Source organism: Hydra viridissima, unplaced genomic scaffold (genome assembly GCF_058129835.1).
Source record: "Hydra viridissima isolate aposymbiotic clone 2 unplaced genomic scaffold, HvirCarnegie_v1 scaffold_1, whole genome shotgun sequence".
NCBI lineage: Eukaryota > Metazoa > Cnidaria > Hydrozoa > Anthoathecata > Hydridae > Hydra > Hydra viridissima.
Genome location: NW_028324300.1, coordinates 35,457,604 through 35,473,747, shown reverse-complemented (window position 1 = coordinate 35,473,747; position 16,144 = coordinate 35,457,604). Strand labels below are relative to the sequence as shown.

Here is a 16,144-nt window from a genome sequence, read left to right as displayed (position 1 = left end):
TAGAATGATTTTTTCTTGTTTTAGAGTATTTATTTTAAAGCATAATTTTCATTTTAGATACACGATAAACTCTCAGAATATGTCTTTTTGTTTCCCTAGTTCATATTTATTGGAATAACCTATATTTTGTACTATATTCTGTCGGTTTTTGACGGAAAACTCAAAAATTATGGTTTATGTCGGTTAAAACTGAAATTTGGCTTCTAAAAAAAAAAATAAATCTTGTCGGTAAAATTTGTTTTTTTCATTTTCACCCCCCCCCCCACGTCTTTGTCGTTCGGTACGGCCCTGTCAATAACTTGCCAGGACGTTGTAATCTGATTTTAATACTTATATCCAAGTGATCCCCATAGTGTAGGCTATCATTCCACAAAAGGGTTTTCTCGGGTCAGAAAGTCAAGGTTAGAACCCATTTTATAACACTGTGTTGGCTGCAGAGTCTCCATACCCATCTACATACACTATCTGATTAATTTTTGTGGATTCCTTCTCCATTCTGATAAGTTGTACAATCATTCTATTAAACGTAGAAAGTAAAATGGAGAGTTTTTCTGATATTTTTTGTTGACTGAGTTCACCTTCATGTTCACCAGCAAAACAGCCTCAGTGAAATTCAGATAAATTCAATGCTCCATTTGGGCTTGGCATGCTTAACCAATTAGATATGTAATCTGAATTATAAAATTTTGGTAGATAAACCATTTTGATAAAGATTTATTCACATAACACTTAAATTAAAAAAGCAAATACATTTTAACATGGTGTCTTTTTAACTTTTTCGTGTCTGTGTACAGATATGGTAGATTTGCAATGCAAACGTTTAAAGTCTTTTCAGTTCATCGAAGAGAAATAATCGGTTTGAGATTTTGATAAAAAAAACTTCGTCATTCCGTATGATTGAAGGAAGCTATATTTTGTTTAATCTTAAATTTTTCATAAGTAATGTCATATAAAAGTTAAGAGTATGAAAATAAATTGCTTATGTATTATATGCACTGCAAAAGCTTTCAGCCGTACTTTGAATACAATTTTTTGTAAGCATTTTCAAGTAGTCTTTGAAGTTTGAACGCTACGCTTCTGCTTTCTGTTCACAGAATAATACTATGAAAATTTATATAACTCTCATAGTTTAAACAGCAATGTGCGTTTATAAAGAAATTGCGATTTTCTTAAAAATCCGAGGTTTACTTCAGGCAAATTATTTTGTTTAGATATTTTTAGCAAATAATCATTATTCTTATATTTTTTTTTTTTACAAACTATTAATGAGCAGTATTTAAATGTCACAGCTAAGACTTACTAGAAAATATTCTCAACATGAAGCCACTGTTTATTCTTACTTACTGATTTATATTGAACTTTCTTACAGATTCACATTTATATACATTAACGTAAATAATATAAATCTAGTCACCAAAATTAGAATGCCGTAACTGCAGTGTGACGGAATAGGTTTAGTTTTCAGCAGGTAGCTTGACAGAATAAGATAATTTGTAATATTAATATTTAATTTTAACTTTTGTAGTGAACTTTTATTGCTAGGTTCAATTAACTTTATATGTTAGCTTTGCTATATTTTACATTACATTTTTTTGTTGTTTGTTAGGCTCTGCTTAATATTTGATAAAAGCCAAATAATATAGTAGGGCATTTTACAGCAGTTTGACAACAAATAGATGTGTACATCTAAAAGAAATGAATGTAAAAACCAATGCTACAAATGCATAATCTCCAAAGAGATCTCTATTTGGCCTTTAAAAGTGAATTTTTTATGACATAAACTTTCGTTCGCTGAAATCAACAAAACTTCAAGGAAAACGCCAACAGCTGGAAAAGTCTTCGTTTAAAGTGTTAGGAGCAACATAAGCAATTAAATCAAAGTCAATATCACCTAGCAAAAACACTTCTGGGTTGCTTGTTATTACAATTCAAGAAGCTGGAAAAAAACAAGGTTGTAGCAATAGTAACTGACTACTATCCAAAGTATTATGATTAGAAAAATAATTTAATTTTGAGGTGTGCTAGACAAACTATTAATCAAATAGCAAAGAGTATAAAAAAAACATGTAATAGGAACAGTTTAGAAAGTGAGAAGGGGACTGAAATTTTCTCCATCTCGACCCCATCCCCATCAGATTTTTCTTCATCATTCTGAAACCCCATCAGGTTTGTAGCAAGCCCCACCCTAACCCCGTCCCTATCCTCATCCCCATCGTTACTGCTTCTCTTCCATCCAGTCACCTCATCAGAAATAACTATTCACATGCAAAAACAAAGTTTACAAATATTAGAAATGGATAAAAAGTATTAACATATGCACTTCTATTCTTTGTTCAAACCATGTAGAGATAAGAGTTCATTGATAAAATCTGGATGAAGATATATCCTTCTATCCCCTAGTGTTCTTCCAACAATTGAAATCGATCTTTCGGATAATTATTGTGGTAACTGTGATAAACTTAAATAGAGTCCTGTTTTACTTTTCCAATAAGAAAAGTTATCATCAAAAACTGTGCTGTACCAGAGGCTATTAATTTAACTAAACTATAGATTTATTACCGCAACCGCTGTGCCCAAATTATCGTTACCGCGGTATTACCGTAAAGTTTTTTCCAGCCTCGCCGTAATTAGTGCGGTAACCGAGGTATTACCGTATTACCCCTTACAGTGTCGTTCTCTATGATAGATTACAAATCTTTGAAAAAAATGAAAAAGATTTTCAATTACAAGCATTTACAAAATGCAGCGTTTAAAAATTAGCCATGCTATCACCTACCAAATTAGGAAGAATGAGCAACATAGAGTTTAAAAATCAGAATGAGGCTATATAATGAACAATTACGTTTTCTAAAAAGATAAGCAATAGAGCATTCTTGCGTTAAACAAGCTTTTATTTTTTATTTTGTTTTTAAAGGATACTACTTCAAAAGAAAACGATACACCAATTACGTAAAACGCTTCGACCAAAAGTATATGATAACCTTTTAAAGCTGTTTATCAAAGACGCTTATGTATAAAACTCTTTAAAATTAATGAAGGTATAAACAATTAATCGATTAAATATAATTTTTTTACTTATCCCCCATCCAAAAGTTCAATGACAACAATACTAATCAGTAACGCTCATTGTTATCATATTGGCCCTTTCGTCTCACAGTGCAGACAAGCGGGGCTTACCGTATAAAGCTTGTATCCCTAATACATCGCTTTTGGAGAGTTAAAGTTCGTATGTCTTCTTTTTTTCATTGAGCAAATACGCGACAGAATTTCTATCACTTGAATAAAAATATATTGCTTAAAACATTCCTACGTATTTCGGTTAGTTTTAATGTTACTTAAAATAAAAGTAATGTACTTTAATGTACTTAATGTACTTAAGTGTACTTTAGTACTGTACTTTAAAGTACTTAAATAAAAGTAACAAGCAACAATGATGGCTTTTTATCTACACTTTAGTGTAACTCTAAGTTTTAATGCAGCTCTTATCTTTGCTTTTCAAGATCCTCACGCATGATTAAGTGGTGTTGAAGCAATCGTCATTAAAAGAAGTTGCAATCCTAAAGGAATAATCATAATTGTTGGTTCTAATAAAATCAGTGTAAGAAAACGTTATTGTCTTGAGTAATTCTTCTGTTTGGTTGATGTTTCTTTAACACTTTCATACTCAGCTACCAAAAATGAATGGTTTTTTATCAAAAAAACATGTCACGCAAATTGATGCAAATGAAGTTGACATCACTTACTCGGAACAGTTCTCTTTTTTGGTTCCTAATAAGTGACATATATGTAAAAACAAAGAGCTTAAGGGCTTTTTTTTTTTTTAAATAAATGACTGCGTAAAACTATGGTTCAAATATATCCAAATGAGAGCAGTGAAAATAAAACTTTTTTTTTGTTGGCACTGAAATTATTTACATTCTTCATATAAGCATGAGATTAGAGATCTCACCAGTGGTTCCTTAAATGTCATTTACTTTTCAAAACAAACTTACGCCTCTTGCGATATTAAGCTATTCTAGCAAAATTTTAAGGTGCTAAAAGTGTAAATTCCTTTTAAACTATATCCGTCTTAATCAAAACATTATTGAGATGATGAAACATACTTGTTTCCCAAAATGGTTTGATGGTTTATTGTTATAAAAATAAACAAAGCAAAACTAAGCTCAGTACTTTATATCAATTGGTAGATATTTCCAGTGTTCAATATCAGTTTTTTTAAAGTGAATTCAAAGCGTGTTGCATATTTTTAACGCTCTAAGTAAACAGTTATTAGGCGTATGCTCCAAAAATAATCTTACAAAAAGCACATTCTTAGGATAATGTACACCTTTTTAATCCTAATGCCGCTTCATTATGAAAAACTTGCAGCAATCTAGGGTGACTATTGTGTTTCCCGCAAATGAGTAAAAATTTTTCACGAATGCAAACGGATAAGGCGTCGTTAAAAGAGCTTTAAGAGAGGCTATGTAAGAGAAAGCATTACAAAAAGTGAAGCCCTCATTGATTTTATTAGTTTGAAAATTTGAAAAAGTGAAGCGGCATTTTTGTTGAAGATGAAATATATTCTTTATTTGCCTAAAGTACATGTTACATTATTATAATTAGCTTATGTTTTTATCAAAATCTAAATCCCCACACGTAAAAATATTCAATGATTAAACTTTATTATATTTATTTTTTTTAAGTTTCACTATAAATAAATTTCAATCTACACTACAAATAAAGTTACTATCGCTTAAAGTTAGTAACTGGCGATTTTAATTAATATCTTTATTATAATCTTTATGTTTAGGGCATTTAGATAACATGAAACTATTTTGAGAAATAAGTCTGCTTTTCAATCGTGTCTCAATCAAGAAGGAAATAGTGATAAACAGAGAGAAAAGTGTCATTCTACTATGTTATCCAACTTAAGATAAACATAGGAGCTGTTATAATCGCTTAAAAACAAATGATTGTTAAATCGATTCTTAATCAAAATTTTAATGAGCCTAAGCAGAAACTAAATTGTCTTGCACTTTGTATAACTAGTGTTTATCTTCTCTAAATAAAGCATTAACTACATTTAACTACATTTACAATAGTGCTAACTACTTTTACAACGTTCATAGCTTATAAAATATAAAAAAAATTGGCTGCTTAATAGAATAATTGAACATGTAAAACAAACACGCACATATCTCATAAGAAAACATCTAAAATATGTTTTGTAAATATTTAAAAAGAATACCCTCCATTGAAATTGATAATCGTGTTCAAGGCTTGAAGTCTCAAATATAACGTAAACAATTTTGGTATAACAAATTGCACAAATTGTACAAGCTTGTTCAAAACAACTCTAAGAATAGAAAAAGTGTGCCACAGAAATATCATTACAAAACTTTAGTTGTTTTAATAATTCAACCATGAACCAGAAATATCTTTGGGATAATCCTTCATCAAATGACCTTTGCTATCAACGCGGTAGAACATGGAATCTGTAACGAATAAAAATACAATCTTTGACCAAAATTCTTATCACAAAAATTATGTTATAATGCTTCACTAAGTATCAAAAATAATAAAATTTACCTTTAAAAAAATAAGTTGCACCATCTTTCCAAACAAAAACCGAATCGATTGCCGCTGGTATTCCTAACCAATGACCTTTTATTTTGCGTGGGAAACTCTTGTCTTCAACATTGTTAGTTCCGTTGAGACGATAGTATTCATCACCAGTGAATATGTATGTTTTTCGGTTGCTCCACACAAATGCAGCATCAATCTTTTTTATATTGTTGCTGATTCCTTTAAACTTGTTAAAAATGGAGCCAGTTTCAAGGAGTTTTGGATTTGAAAAGCTCTCGTACATGTAATATCTAAAAAGACGTCATTTTTTGTAAATACTTGTGCGTTTTTATTTGCTATAAAATTCGGTGCAGTAAATTGATTAAAAATATTTCCGAATTTGATTAAAGCAAAGGAAGTCAATAAATAAGATAATTAAAGGCAATAAAAAAAAAAATCAACAATAAAAAAATCCAAACAAATTATTTAAAAAAATTAATAGCGTGACGAGAGCGCCAAAGTATTTTCGTCAAAAATGACTACTTCCCAAGGAAAAAAAAAGTTCTATAGAACTTTTATAAATTTTTGAAACATGAAACTGTTGGCCTATAGAAGTTCTATAGGATTCTATAGAATTTCTATTAAATCTCTGCTAATTTTTATAGAAATTCCAATAGAACTTTTTTTTTTTACATATGTTAATATAAAAAGAAAGTTTTATGGCAAGTTCTATAGAAATTAATAGACATTCTATAGAAGTTCTACAGAATTTGTAGGCCATATCCTTCAAAAGTTTATAGAAGTTCTTTAGAACATTTTGTCCTGGGTTCACTTTATTATCATAATAAATTTACCTTGTGCCATTGAAAAAAATCAACTTCTTTTCACTGTTCATGTAGCCAGTATCAACACTTCCAATATTAGAAAATATTCCGGCTACTAAGTAGGGTCCATCTGTTTTTTTCAAATCCTTACTGATTTTATAATACTTCTCTTTGTTGAAAGCGTATGTAATACCCGTTGATTGTTCATAAATGGCGGCTTTTATTTGATAGCTTTTTGATTTTGTTTGGTGACTTTTTGTAACTTTTGAGCCTAAACGCAGGTGAAAAAATGGTGAGTATTGCAAAGTTAAAATATTGAGCGGAGAGAGGGCGTTGATGTTATTAAACAAAAACGGACGTTTTGGAACATTATTGTACTACACAAAAGAAACTCATGGTTGTTAAAATGTTTAAACATTAATGTGTCTTTAAGATGTTGTGGTTCTCTTTTATAATCACGAGGAAACTTCGAAGTTTTTTTATTTAAGATAACATTTTCGTAATATTCATAGTTACAAATGCGTAGGTGTTTTAATATTGGCCCTAAGCTGCAATAACATTCCTTTGTATTTTTAAGACTTTATTTAGATTAAACTGAAAATCCCTTTTTTTTTTTTTAACCATTATGAATCGGAAACATAAACCTACCGTATAAACTTTGTATTCCTAAAACATCATCTTCATTTAGCTGGATATTATTTCCCTCATAAACATACCAAGGAAACATTAACGCATTTTTCACTTTTGAATGATCAAGCCCTAAACTGTGTCCAATTTCGTGAACAGCTATCCACAGTAAACTGTGACCATTAGGTGAATCAATTGTATACTTTTCTGCATCATCAAAATGGATATCACCCGCCACACCTATTTAAAGTAGAAATGAACAATACATGAAAAAACTTACAAAAAAATAAACTTTACTTAACGTTTATCCTAAAACGATTGCAACGGTCACCTTCGATGTTGTTAGGAAAAAATGCATGGGCCAAAGTACTACCAACTCCATCAAAAGGATAAGAGCAGTTATGATAATTCTCTGCAAACTTGACATCAATGTCACTTGTTTTGATGTTGTTTAATGTTAACTTACGAAACTTCAAGTTGGTAACAGCTTCCCACATTAAAAAGGCCTTGTGAAGCGTGGTTTCTACCGCTTCACGACTTAAACCATCATTGTTGTTGTTTAAAAGTTTCCATGTAAGTTCCTAAACATTGGAGAAATGGAAATCAAAAAACAACATTCAAGAAAACAAAAAACCGAGAAAAGATAAAGAAACGTATCGTTTTTTATAGATGCTTTCAGCATTTTAAAAACTATTTGTTGCAAATTTAAACGTGAAAGAAATCAAAAAACTATTTACACTTTTCTTCCACGGTGTTCCTTTATGTGAAAATCTCCTCTTTCTTTTGTCCTCTGGTTGGGTAATATCAGGCATACCACAACGCGGAGTTTCAATTAACTTCTGAGTAGGTTCATCGAGAATTCCCGAAACTGGTAAACCAGCAAATTTTTGCAACGTTTCTATCGAATCTCTAATTTCTTTTTCATTGTGCATTGAACTAATTTCTGATGAGATTTTTTTATAATAACCAAGACGAGACAAATACATCTAGGATGAACAAAAAAGACACCATCATTGCTCAATATTAAATGTCGCTTTTTATATTCTTTAACCTAATTATAAACATTTTTACTGAATTTAAATATTAAATAAGAGATTTTAAGAATAATTTCATAATAAAAATTTTATTAGATTGGTTTTTTTCTAACAGAGAAGTTCTTACTAATTCTTTTTCAGTTATTTCCACACGATCGATTGGCAATGATATTACAGCAACCGCTATAAGAAGAATTTCGAATCCTAAAGCTATGACGTTCATTTTCAGCTCAAATTTTTTCAGCATTGAAAAAAATATGCTGAGTGTTAGGATAATTTAGTTGTTAAGAATAGTTTCTTTAGCAGGTCTATGTTTTTACAAAAAAAAACTCTGCATTTATACTAAAAAATCGAGTTGTTTGTGTAGTGCAAGTGTGCCTATGACGAAATATTGGATGAAATCAATAAATATGTACGACGTTCCACTTTTTGCTTAGTTAAGTTGACTGGAGAAATTTAAGATTTATTATCTTCGTGTTTACATAGTTTACATAGATATTGAAGCTTGTTTTGTTAGTTTATTTGCTAATTCGTGAAAGTATCATCCATTACTGCAGATTTCTTTTGTAAACATGATATGCTTTTCCAAATGAGCGCAGTTCTCCAGTATCTTATCTGGAGTGGATAAAGTTGTACTCAAATTACTTTACACAAACTCGTTAGAAAATATTTATCTAAATGGATGTACAGGAATAACTTTTACAGCGATACTTTTTATAAAATGTTCCTTCTAATAATAGTTTACTCAAAAGGGTTCAGTTTTTGCATTCCTAAAAGGGTTTTCATTTGGATTTTATATTTGCTTGTATAAGCCTCAGCTAAATGCTTTGTTAAACCTTGTTTTGCCATGGATTTAACTGAAACGCTCTGCATTCTTTAAAGAACTAAGTTCCATCTGATTTTCGATTGTTATCCTACGTATATAAAACACATAAAATACACTCTTTAGAACTTCTCATTTGACATTTTTATGTAAAATTATTCACCTGTATTCTCTTATATAGTTGCTTACAAGTTCCTAGAAAATAATGAATCGTTGCTGCAAAAAGACAAAATGATAAAACATTCGAATGATTTCTTTTAAAAATTACAGTGATGCGTTTCTAACAAATCTTTTTGTTTTTTACCATTTTTTATTATTTTCTATATTTTAATTAAAAAGGCAATTTCTGGCAAAAATAGCCCTTTATAACAATAAGATAATAATATATTGAAATAATAGCTGTAATAAAATACAGTGACAACAGATTTATAAACCGTATTTTTATTCATATTAATGATAAAAGAAACAATAATTTGTATAAAATAATACTTCACAATCTAAACTACGAACAGGAATATTGCTTTATTAAAAATCAATAAACAAAGGAAAAGGTTATTTATTAGGCTCGTAATCATAACTAATATGGCATCAGGTTTGTTTCCCATATATATGATCAATCTATACCACTTGTGAACGTTCTCAATATATTTTAAAAGAATCTCTCTCTTACAATCAATCAGTGTAATTACGTTCCAATTTAACAAGAATAGCAATGGAAAAGAATTTCAAATGATTACACAATTTAAGAATTAAACTCATTATTTTGAATGTCTTGAAATAGTTTGCTGTAATACGATGAAATAGCCGTACGCTACAAACCCTATTTTCAGTTAAAATATTGGTATAATCAAAAATATTTCTATTTATAGCATTTCAGATTCAACCCCCCCCCCCCTCCCCTTCATCTATTATTTCACTGACACTCACACATACAATTTGGACTTAAGGAACTTATGCCAGTTCATCGTTCCCAGATTCTGATTACCAAAAGTTTTTGTTAAATGATTACACAATTTGCATGTTTATAACTTGGTCTTATGGTGTATATACAGCTGTTTTCCAGTTACAGATTGGTTCGAAGGACATAAATAAACATTTATATCTATATATTTATTTTACATTTTCAATCAGTGAACGCTTATATATATATTTATTTACTTTACACTTGCAATCAGTGAAAGTTTTAAAAGATAAACATGCAGTAGCGTGCAAGTGTAGAAACACCAAATATAAGTACAAAAATATGCAAACCTCAAATTTAACATAAGTACATGAAATATAAGAAACCACTAATGGCCTCACATCTCATTTATTTATGAAAGCCAGTCAACGTTATTTATGAAAGCCTTTCTAACGAGCTTTTGAATGTAATATCAGTGAAAGCTCTTTTCCAAATATCATTTTGACATTATTTTGTAATTAGTCATCAGTCTTATTTGGTGACTAAAGTGAATGATTTTTTTTGTTTATTATATATGCTTGTGTTAAACTAAAGAAGCTCAAACCCCTTTTAATCGTCTAAGCTTGCAAACTCAGAAAAAGGATGTCAAAATAAATTAGCATAATTTTGAATAACTGTACAGTCTAAAAAAAAAACCGTTGTATACAACAAAATGGGTGACAGATCAATCCGTCGCTATTGCACAACGGCTTTTCCGTTAAGTTTACGGATTAAATTTTTAACGGATTGAAGTCCGTTGATATTTTTCCGATAAAACAATCCTTTTAAATAAAGGAGTTACTACGTTAGTGCATCAAATTATCCGCTCTTTTTATTCAGTTAAAATACGTTATTGTAAGGAATAATCAGTTAAAATCACTCCATTATAATTAAAGAGGAAATAAGCCACATAGCATTGTAATTTGATAAAATAATACTTTTTTTAATATATGGATTATTTCATTATGATATTCTTAATACATATTGGTTCTTACCATTATAAATGTAATAATTACCACCCATCTGATACAAGCAGTACTAATTATACTAACTAACATGGTCGGAGAAATATAGTGCTCAATTTGTTAGCAAGCGTTAAAAACTCTTTAACTGGACATTGAAAACGAACCAAATATTTATAATAGTGTAATTCAGTACACAAACTTTTAATTACAATCAAAATAGTTTTTAAATATATATTTAATAGTCATTATATTCGAGGTTATAAAACATCTGTATAAAACATACACACCCATATACACAATAGATGTTAACAAACTAGGTTTTAGGTTTTAATGCTGCTGTTCTTAGTACATGTTTCACGCTTCAATTCCAGCAACGTGTTGTCCATTCCTTAAAGATAAATATAACATAAAATACAATAAAGAATATATGGAACCCAAATGATATAAATAGTATTAAATGAAAATAAAATTTTACTAATTACCCTTTAAGAAGTATTGTTATTGTTAATTCTTTACTTATAAATTCATAATAGAAATTTTTTTATTTTATTAATTTCTGATACCATTTTCTAAAGATAAAGTTCAATGCAACAACTAAATAATATCTTTAATAAAAATGTGTAATAAAAGATATTCTTATCTGATAACTGAAAGGTTCTATAATTTCCACATACTTCAAAACCTGTAAGGAACAAAAAAAAAAAAGGTCTCTAACTTAAATACCGATAAATCAAAACATGAATGAAAAAGCACACCAAAAGAAACGAAAATAAGAATATCAGAATTTCAATTTGATACCACATACCTTGTGTCTAAAGTAGTAAATTCTAAACGAATATAAACAAGGCATACGTAAGCTTAGTTGTGCCTAACCTAAATAAATATCCCCATCAAAAGAAATGCAAATCAAAATCTAAAATTTTTAATTTTAAAACTAATTTAAACTTACATTGAAATATTGCATGCCATGTGTCTAAAATAGCAAATTATAAGAATATAAACAAGCCATATAAAGATAATTGTGTAACTAACCATTTAGTTTATACTAAAACTATGTAACTATAAAAAAACTGGATAATTAAACTTAAAAGTTGTTAAAAGAATACAAAGTTAATGATAATAACACAATATCTAATAACTTGAAATTAATAAATTCACTTGAAATTAGACATGATTTTAACGAATGATTTCTTAAAAGGAGATACTTAAGTACTAAAAGAAATCAAAAATATAAATAATCCAAAAAATAAATTTCAACTTTTTAAATCATATCAGCCATCTGTATAACATACAAATGGAGGGTGAGAAAGTTGGGATAGCGACTAAAAATAAAGATGGCTGGTATATGACCATATAAAATGATGACATTCACTGTGTCCCTCGATTCACTGTGCCCCATCTTCCCCTAATTTCAGTTGTCTGTTAAATACAAAAACAAGTTGGAATGAAAAAAAAATTAAACTATTTCTATCATGTTAAACTAGATAAAAATTAAACGGAGAAATGTAAATACCATGAAAAAATTTCAACTTGTTTAAAAAAAAAAGTATGCACTCCCTCCTATTTGGGCGTGATGTCAACTTTAAATGATCATAATTTTTGTTCATTAAAAGATTTCTTCACTGGCAGTTTTACAATTAAAACCAGATTTAATACATACTAACACTACTCTAATGATCAAGGTTTTCATTAAGTCTGAAACTTCTGTCTCACAGTGACAAAGAATATTATGAAACGGAAGAGTCAGAATTACAATTGATAATGATAAATTACAATTGATAATGATTTAAGAATACAGGCTTCCAGGAAGTATCAGTTATACAATGAATTTTAGTCTCCTTTATGATATTACAGGTTCTTTTAATAATATTTATTGACTTTTTTTACCCCTGACCCCCTACCCCTTATCAACGATCCGTTATCCCACAAACACACGCACATACATTTGGACCTATTAAACTTTGAATTATTGTGTGAACATGCAAAAGCTTCATGTTGGCATTATCTCTGAATGTTACCTATCTTGGGCAATGGAAAATCTAGAACCTTGTCTTATGTTTTATATACAGCTGTTTTGTTACAGAATGGTTTGAACGACATTCATATGTATATATATATATATATATATATATATATATATATATATATATATATATATATATATATATATATATATACATATACACACACACAATTTTATTTTTTTTACACTTGCAACTAATCTACAGGTAATCATCAAAACTAATCTACAGGTAATCATACAGTAGAGTGCGTGAGTTTAGAAACACCAAATATAACTAAAATTTATGCAAACTTCAAACATAATATAGTGGATGATATATGAGAAACCGCTAGGTCTCTTTTTTTATCAAAACTAGCGAATGACTCCAGAGCTCTTAAGCCTTTCTCACGAGCTTTTGAATGTTATATCATTAAAAGTTCTTTTCCAAATATCATTTTAACATTCTTTTGCAATTTGTCATCAGACTTTTTCGGTGAATGAAGTAAATGTTTGTTCTTTGTTTTTAATATGCTTATGTTAATTAAAAAAAGTTTCATTGCCTTTTGTCTAAACTGGTAAATACTGAAAAATGAGGGTAAAAAAATGGTAAAAGAGTAACGTAAATCGGAATAACTTTAACTCAAATGATAGCAACACATCGATCGATCCGTTCGATCGATATGTTGCTATCATTATGTTGCTATCATTTAAGTTACTACTGTAATTTTTTACTAAAAAGTAACAAATAGCTCAAACAGTTTAATGTTATGGCATTCAGATAACGATAAAACATCAAACCATTTCGGGAAATAAGCGTAATCTTATTAATCAAGTCTCGATCAAGATGAGAATATTTGGAAAAGAGCTTATACTGTTTGTACATTCAAAACACAGCTGGGAAAACAAAATAGTGCATGGGACGTAAATTTTGTTTGATAAGTAAATACCATACAAAATACTAATTCTAATTTCTTTTATCTCATGTTTATAAGAATGCTAATATTATTAATGGAACCAAAAATAGTTTATTTTCGACTGCTCTCATTAACAACCAAAAAAAAAACAATGCTCAAAATTGTTGACTTCAACTTTGTTTGCATAAGCGAAAATTTTGATACATATTTGTTTTATATGAGCGCTCATTTTTCGAGAAAAGTTTAAAAGAGTTGAAGAACCATCAATCAAACAGGAGGAACTTTCATAGCAATAATTTTGTCAGAACCAACAATGAAGGTCAAATATTTAGGATTTCAACTTCTTTTATTGATGGTTGCTACAACACAACTATAATTTGTGTTTAAAAGATTTACACTAAAGCTTCAGTCAGTATTTACAAGTAGCGCTTTTTACTTGTAATAATTTTTTGCTTTCAAACAACATTCAAACTTACTAAAATCCTAAAGATTATTTTAAACCTATATAATAATAATATGAAAAATAATTAGTTTAATAATGAACATAATTGTACAAAGCAATTTGTAATTTAAGAATTATTCAACTCGCTCGGGTTATAACAAGGATAGCCCTCCAGAGATCTGTTCCAAGAGCAGTGAAAAGTAACAAAAGAATTATTAGGAAACATACAAAACGTTGATAAACTCCCAGTTTCAAGATTTCCGGCTGTAGCTAATCAGAAAATAGATAATTGGCTACGTTTTAGTGCGCTCAACTTGCAAGTTTCTTGCAGACATCAGTGGTTTTTTAACTAGACAGCGACTATACTTACAGCGGCCATACTTACTTACGACTAACTTTGATATAATAGACATTTAGTTGTATCGACGCTACACAGTGTGCCATGAAACTGACGCATTTTGATAATAAGTTCGAATCATTCTTGCAATTTCACACCAATAATCTATCAACCTTTTCTGTTGTAACTATAGGTCAAACTTTCTTCATTGTTAATCATTGTTAAGATCAAGACTTTAAAAGCTCTTTGTTTGAACAAATCAAAAGTCTTCCATCTCCTTTGTTTGATGCAATCTTTTCCTGTCTGAGTATTTTTTATTTCATCACTTACATGTATATCATATTTAGTTGATTCACCATTTTGCTTGTATAAGATTAATTTTCTAGTCTTAGCCTACTGATATCTTTTTGTCCAAAACCTTAATGTAATTGCTGGCTCTTGGCTTTGAAAAAGTTTTAAAAAATTTCACGTTTGTTCATTTTGTTCATTTGATCATCATGTTTATTTGACCGTTTTGCAGCTATATCTAATTCAACATTTTTATATCTTGCAAGTGGATGTCTTTCCCTTAAAGTGTCTTTATCTTTCACCACTCTATTAAATGGTTCAAGAGCATCATTACTACTCGGTGCAAAATCTTCAAAGTCTTCATACCAAGTTTGATAGGAATTCAAACATTCTGCTTCAAAGTACCCCGAAAATCCTGGTTCTAGTGCTTTCCGTTTGCAGCGCGCGAAAAGTATATGCAAAGAATAATCTTATTATAAATTTTCTTTCTTCATTTCTTATTTAGTAATGAGATACTATTTCAGGAACAGATTGCTTCCTGGAAATATTAGATTTGTTTATTATTGGCTGCCTATTTAACTAAAAGGCTTCAGGCGTAAGTAAAAGACAAGTAACAACCTGTTGCTATAATCAACAGTGATGCTTCCGAAATATCATGGTATTACAGTTAACAAACTTTTAAAGTGTAATTTCAGATTGCGATTGCTTTTCTCGTTACAATAGTAATACATGTTTATTAAACTTGAATCATAAAACTTACGAATGTAACCGATATTCATGATTTATAGTTGATACATCTTGAGTTGATTTATCTTAAGTATCGATTACATTCGGAGGTTTTATAATTCAAGTTAAATATCCATTTATCATAAAAAATTATGATACCAAGTTAAATACATATCAAATAGCAGTTGTCATAGTCTGCATTGATATCTTGAAGTTCAGTTGGACAACTTGGTGAAATTCGATTAAATTTTCTTCTATGAACCGTTAGTAAAACAAAGTGGATAAATCAGCTTTTGAATTTCGCTGTCGTATTGCTGCTTGCTTCACCTTGATGAAAGTGATGTTTCACTTTTTTTGGCGTGACCATAGTTTCTTTGAAAAAATAACTTTCGGCTTTGTAATTTAGTGGATCAGTGATCAGCAGAGGAGGAAAAAAAAACCTTTCTAAACCTTTACGCGCTGCTGAATTCTCTTTCAAAGCTGATTGCTGATTACAAATGTAAAATAAATATATATGAAAATATTTACTTATACCGTTTAAACTATTCTCTAACTGAAAACAATTATATAAATATATATATATATATATATATATATATACCATAAGACCAGTTGCAATATTTTTCATTGCTTATGATAGGTAATTCATTAAAGCAATTCATACTAATCAAAATA

The 16,144-nt window shown here is 29.4% G+C and overlaps 1 protein-coding gene across 1 annotated transcript; it reads right to left on the bottom strand.

Annotated features, from left to right (window-relative positions):
- Positions 1-4,541: 4,541 nt before the first annotated feature.
- Positions 4,542-8,495, bottom strand: LOC149894725 (matrilysin-like). The gene is made up of 7 exons (XM_090072759.1): positions 8,160-8,495; positions 7,736-7,984; positions 7,330-7,579; positions 7,020-7,238; positions 6,402-6,642; positions 5,572-5,858; positions 4,542-5,477 (listed from the first exon to the last, which is right to left on the bottom strand). Exons 1-7 carry the CDS (start codon positions 8,277-8,279, stop codon positions 5,392-5,394), a joined length of 1,452 nt encoding a protein of 483 aa, XP_089928885.1. The 5' UTR covers positions 8,280-8,495; the 3' UTR covers positions 4,542-5,391.
- Positions 8,496-16,144: the final 7,649 nt, after the last annotated feature.